At 43.1% G+C, this 6,264-nt stretch overlaps 1 protein-coding gene across 1 annotated transcript; it reads right to left on the bottom strand.

The window, feature by feature from the left end:
* Nucleotides 1–4,148: 4,148 nt before the first annotated feature.
* On the bottom strand, nt 4,149–5,895 carry LOC139070242 (general transcription factor II-I repeat domain-containing protein 2B-like). Its single transcript, XM_070551966.1, has 2 exons — nt 5,301–5,895; nt 4,149–5,245 (listed from the first exon to the last, which is right to left on the bottom strand). Exons 1-2 carry the CDS (start codon nt 5,893–5,895, stop codon nt 4,149–4,151), a joined length of 1,692 nt encoding a protein of 563 aa, XP_070408067.1.
* Between the last annotated feature and the right edge of the window lie 369 nt (nt 5,896–6,264).

A 6,264-nucleotide genomic window follows, 5' to 3' on the forward strand; every position in this document is an offset into this window, starting at 1 on the left:
CTAGTGCCAACCCGAATCACCAGAATCATTAAGTGTGGTTTCTGGTCAGCAGAGGGCCACAGAGTGCTGCCTGTCGCATGTGAAGCTGCTCACGTTGGAGGCTAAAGAGCCACTGAAACCAGACTTGAGAGCTTAAAACTCTTCAGTGTTGCTTTAACACTGAGGATATTTTAGACAGAAGGTCCTGGCCCAATATGAGGACTAAATCTCCCTGGGCGCCGCACCTAACTATCCATCACAACTCATCCGCCTGAGCAAGGTTCTCATTCTGATGGGCACATGTCCTCCTGTCTGAGGCGAGAACACAGGCTTCATATCTGCTCTGCAGCTGCATAGAAATCATTTTAATCATTTGTTTCAGTGTGGGGGTCATGGCTCCAGGTCCTTCCCAATCCCAACGGTGCTTTTTTTTTTTACAGCCTCTGTGTGTTTTCTCATCTTCTTCTGTTGTAATAAAATATTTGTGTTGTTTCATCTTGACTAGATTATCCTGGTAATCCCCAATTTTTCCTGTATTTTTACCATGCCGACCTTAGAAAATAACACGGATTAACTTCACACACGAGATTTCCTGTCCCCTTCTTACGCTCTGTCTTCTAACAGTCTTTTCATCCTCCCTGCTCTCTAGGCTCACAGGGCCGGGCAGCCATGATGAATGTGGACCAGGGCCCGGCTCAGACTCCTGCCATTACCCCGTGACAATTTATTACCCTTTATCTCCAGGCACAATTAACCCAGGCCCAGGAACTAGGGACTTATCAGTCCTTCATTACCAGGACCTGCCCATGTTCCCATCCCTCTCTGACACCTGATGGGCGCGCACACACACACACACACACACACACACACACACACACACACACACACAGAGCTCGGTCTGTGCCGGCTTTCACTTCATCCTTTTGTGTTTTTCGTGTTTTTCTCTTGTACCTCATCACACTCATACAGACGACGTCCCTCTTAATTGCGGCTCCTTTTACTTATTTCTTTCCTACATGCTGATTTTCTTTGAGATCAGGTTTGTAGAATGAGCATGAGATTGGCCCTGCAGACGCAGCGTACTGATTTATGCTTTTGATCCTCAGCATTTACTCACAATCAAAAATAGAATTAAACTCAGTGTTTAGTGAATCTGTCGTCCTCCGAGGCAACTATTCCTCAGATGGTGGTTTTTAGCATACCTTACCTTAGATCGGCACCTGCACACATGGGTTACTAAAGCTTCTATTTAATAAAAACAAGACATTCCAGGATGTAAATAAAATACTTAGCACTCGTTAGAATAAATGCTATTTAAGCGTGCATTTTCATAGCTAATTTGTAAAAAAATCATTATGCAGTTTATTTAGCTGTGGTGGTCGCCTCAAATCCACCTGACTAGTTGTTTCAGTGCGTCTTCTGAAGGAAAGCTTCTTTTCTATGTGTGTAAAATGGCATTTTTTGTTTGTGCTGCTGAGGTGAAACACGAAGAGGAACATGAAGTCATCGTCCGAGTCAAGCCAGCTCTCCTGCAGCTCAGGTCTGGACCAAACTTCCCTGGAAGCTCGGAGTCTCTGAAGTCGCATAAAGTGCTGCTTGTAAATATTACGTAAGAGCATGAAGCCGACTAATGAATGCAGACTCTGTGCAGAAGCAGGGCGATGGCGACTAATTACAGTTTAGGTTTTCTTCACTTGTAGCTTTCAGTCTTAAAGGAGACGTTTGACCTTTCAAGATATAATAGTTTTACTGTTGAGACAAAACATGTTCAAGAAGTTCTTTGTTCAAAATCCCTCTCACATGAAACGGTTTCAGAAGTTTGATTCCTGACAGAATTCCTGCAGCCTGGCAACCATCCTATATATGTGAATATAGTCTGGCCCAGGGGTCACCAACTCCGGTCGTCGAGGGCAACCATCCTGCACATGTTAGCTGTTTCTTTGCAACTACACACCTGATTGATATGAATGAGTAATTATCAGGTCTGTGCAGAGTTAGGCCTAGTCCACACGTAGCCGGGTTTTTTTTTAAACGAATATCCGCCCCTCCAAAAACTTGCATCCACACCACCGCGTTTTAAAAAAAACTCTGTCCACACGTACCCGGATAAATACGTTGTTAAGGATATGCCAGACCTGTAGGCGGCAGTACTTCCCCCGTTCTTAACCTCGTCCTTTGTCTGTGGTCTTCCGCAAGGAGCAGTAATTCCGCTTGCAAAAACAAACAAGCAGAAAGCGCTTGGACAATTGATGGATCGGGTAGTGACAGAGCGCAGCTCTGAGGGCATCCATGCTGTCGGCTAGTGTAAACACAGGTCGCACACGTGACGTCAGCATTTTTTGTCGCGGGAAGTGACGTTGCGGACCTTAAAACTCCGGTTTTGTCCGTCCACACGCAGACACCCAAAACGGAGAAAACGCAGAACTTCACTTTGGCCGGAGTTTTTAAAAAGATCCGTTTTCGTGTGAAAAAACTCCGTTTTCGTGTGGATGACAGGGATGACAGATCCCCGGCTTCGTGTGGACAGGGCCTTAAGGAGAGGATTAAATTACCCCGCACAGGTGTAGTAGAGCAGGAAACACAGAAAACTAGCAGGATGGCAGCATCGAGGACTGGACTGGTCTGGCCCCTCCCCAAAGACAGAGCTTGTGGGGGCGGGGTCTACAGTTGTCCTTTTAACTGTCTACACATGCAATTGGACAGAGAACAATGTGGTGTACTCATTGTTACAGTCAGCCAATGGGGCACTCCGCCATACGCCGTCAAAGATGCAAATCCATCGTTTTTCTAAATAGAGTCAAGTAACTCTCTCTGCTCTAGTCTTGACTCAAAGAAAAGCTCAAATCTAAAAAGTCCAACGTTGATGCCAAAGCTGCTACAAGCAAGCCGCTGATGTCTTTGTTGTTCTGCTCCGTTGCATCATCCCACCAACCAAACCGTTAGAGCATCAATACTGACCAATGGTAGACAGTAAAAGGTCTGAGTCGGACTTTATGCTGTGCAAAAATCTTCATTCAGCCTTTGTTGCTACACTTTGTTTCCAGGAAGTCCGACACGTTCCTTTTGAACAGGTCGGGATCATAAACCTGTCACGGGTTTTTCTTGGACGTCGGTTGTGTTTTCTCACACGTTCGGTCCAGCTCCACTTTCAGATAAGAACCTCTCCGTGTCGACAGGAAATACTGAAAACTTTGTAGCCTTCACGTTTTCCACAAAGATGCAATCTGGACAAGACAGAGTCTGACATGACTTTAGCATCAACATAGATGCTCTGAGAGGAATTAGCTCGGCATCTGACACTCAGCTGGAGGACGATCGTTCGGTCATGTTTTTGCTGCTTTTTTCTGCTCCTTAAAAACAGGACATTCAAATAGTTACCTGTTAACTTTGAGGCTTCACGCTTCTTCTTTGTGCTCCAGTTGCCCATTTTACACATTTGTAAGCAGACAGCCCAAAATGCAGTAAAAAGGCTGAAAAATACAAGAAAATGCATCCAAAGCCCCAAAGAATCCTTTGAAATATCTTCAAAAAACCTGGAAACCCGCTGATCAAAACCACTTTAAAATAATAACAGAAGGTCTGACTTCTTGGAAGCAAAACACACGAGAAGCAGTTTGAAACGTTTGCACACCATTTTTTACAGCAACACTTGTTGACGATAGAAAGTTGGGTTAATGTAGAGCAGGGGTCACCAACCTTTTTGAAACCGAGAGCAACTTAAAGGGTACGGAGTAATACGAAGGGCTACCTGTACATGACACACTTCTGAAAACTTAGTTTATTTTTATTTTTAATTCAATATTGATATGTCTGACAACATTTTATTTGCTTCTCAAATAATAATAATGATTTAAGGCAGGAAACAGATAAATCTCAACATGTAACACTTTTTTTTATCTCAGTGCATTTCAGTTGTCTCTCATATTCAAATAATCACCTCTGCAACATTTCTTGGAAAAACATATGCCATTTTTACTAACTACTTCTGAAACAATCTTAATCAGACTAGGTAAATTGTCAGTTATGTAACCTTTCAGTCCTGCAAAACACAACTTTTTAACACAAAATCTTTAGCATTTTAAACTAAATCTGTACATAACAGCTTGAATATCTTGGAACTTTGCCATGCAGCTGTTTAGCTGAAATCATCTGGCATATTTCTTTTTCTATTAGTGGGAAACCTGGCATTGCATGCTGTTCACCAGTTTGCTGTAATCTGGGGTGTAACTTGATACTGCAACTCTGACTGAGTCATGTAGATGAGCATCAGTAAGGCGTGTTCTGTGTTTGCTCTTTATGAAGTTCATGTCAGAAAAGGCTGATTCACAGAGATAAGTTGAACCAAACATGCAGGCAACCTTCATAGCTGCTGTGCACACACCTTTGTACTTCTCTGTATCCACAAGGCACCAAAAGTTTGGTTCACTTTGATGGGCTTTGAGATGGAGGTCGTTTTGCAGTGTTATAATTTCTATCTCCACCTCCCCAGCATTCAAGCTGAATGTTGCACTTAGCTGCTCAGCAATGCATGCAATTTCTACTTGCACAAAAGGATTGGAAATGAATGACACACATGGCTCAAGTTGATCAAAGTCACGAAACCTATTCTCAAACTCTTGTCCAAGTCTGTTAATGACTTCAGAGTATTTGTCAACAACTTTGTCAAAAGTCTCAGATGCAGAAGCATTGTCATTCAGCACTGACTGCACAGCAGGAAAGTGCAGCACCCTTTTTTTCTGTAAATGCACAGAGAAAATGTTCATCTTGGCTTTGAATGCATTTACAGCACTTATCATGTCAGCAACAGTTTTACCTTTGCCTTGCAGCTCACAGTTCAAATGGTTAAGTTTCCCAGTGATGTCCGTTAAAAATGCAAGGTCAAGTATCCATTCAATGTCCTCCAGCAATGAGATGTCTTCACCTTTGGATTGCATGAGCTTCTTGATTTCACACAAAAGTGGAAAAAAACGTTGTAAAACCCGTCCCCTGCTGAGCCATCTGATTTCTGTGTGTAGTAACAGGTCGCCATATTCCGCTGACAGCTCCTCCAATAGCACTTTGAATATCCTGTGCTGTTTGGCTTTGGAACGGATGCTATTTATGATCTTCACAACAGGAGTCATCACATGCTCAAATCCGGTCACTTTTGAACATATCGCCTGCTGATGAATGATGCAGTGGTAATGTAGAAATGTTGGGAAGTCTGTGTCACCTTTGCAGTGCGCGATGAAACCTGCGTGCCGGCCGATCATGGCAGGAGCCCCATCTGTAGTCATGGACACCAGCTTTTCTAGTGGTACTTTTTTTTTCCACAAGAAAACTCTTAACTGCGTTATAGATATCAACTCCCCTTGTAGTTGTCTGGAGGGGCAGTAATGTCAGAAGTTCCTCTTTAGTGGAGAAGTCATCAAAAACCATACGAATAAAGACCATCAGCTGTGCTGAACTGCTGCAGTCCACAGACTCGTCACACTGGATGCTAAACCACTTGCATGTTGCCACATCCTGCTCCAGCTGCTCTGTTAAGTTCTCTGACATAGCCGTCACTCTTCTTACCGTTGTACTTGCGCCCAGTTGGACGTTGGAGAGAGCGGAGATGACATCGGTTCCATTCTTCTCATCTTTAAATACAGTCTTTGCGATTATCATCATTGCTTCTTTGAAAACTTCTCCATCTGAAAATGTCTTCTTGTTCTTAATCAAAAAATGTGTGGCTCTAAATGACGCTTCTGTTGTTTTTTGTGACTTTTCCACTGGCTTCTTGAATAAAGACTGCTGTTTGCCCAAAGCTGCCTTTAACTCACGTGCTTTTTCTGTCCGTAGTGCGCTGCTAGGTGGGTAGCTAGCATTGTAGCTTTTATGACAAGTACTGAAGTGTCTCTCCACATTGTGCCGCTTTGCTGTCGCCACAGTCATTCCACAAATGAGACACACACATTTTTCTCTCACGAGCGTAAAAAAGAACTCCTCCTCCCAATCACTATGAAAATGATATGTTTTCTTTCGTTTTTCAGCCATTTTCGGTTGGTATCCAGCTCCTCATTGGGACAGCACCCGCCCGCTAGTTTAACGCCGCGCCGAATCGAACTAGTAGGTCAAAGAAAGTTCATGTTTACGTCTTCTTCTTCTACGGTTTTTAATGACAGCTTGCAGCCTATGTGATTGCACTACTGCCACATTCACGTACGGTAAAGTACTATTTATATGTCGATGGTAAAATATAAAAACATACAAAATATAAAATATTTTTGTTCTTAAAAATTATTCGTTAATAGTTTCATTTTC

This window comes from Nothobranchius furzeri, chromosome 6 (assembly GCF_043380555.1).
Source record: "Nothobranchius furzeri strain GRZ-AD chromosome 6, NfurGRZ-RIMD1, whole genome shotgun sequence".
Lineage (NCBI taxonomy): Eukaryota > Metazoa > Chordata > Actinopteri > Cyprinodontiformes > Nothobranchiidae > Nothobranchius > Nothobranchius furzeri.

What these genes read in the sequence shown, in the direction of transcription:
- LOC139070242 (XM_070551966.1), bottom strand. Translation starts at nt 5,895, where the DNA reads ATGACTGTGGCGACAGCAAAGCGGCACAATGTGGAGAGACACTTCAGT. An exon ending in TATCTATAACGCAGTTAAGA is followed by an intron (nt 5,246 to 5,300) that starts GTTTTCTTGTGG and finishes CCATGACTACAG; the next exon opens with ATGGGGCTCCTGCCATGATC.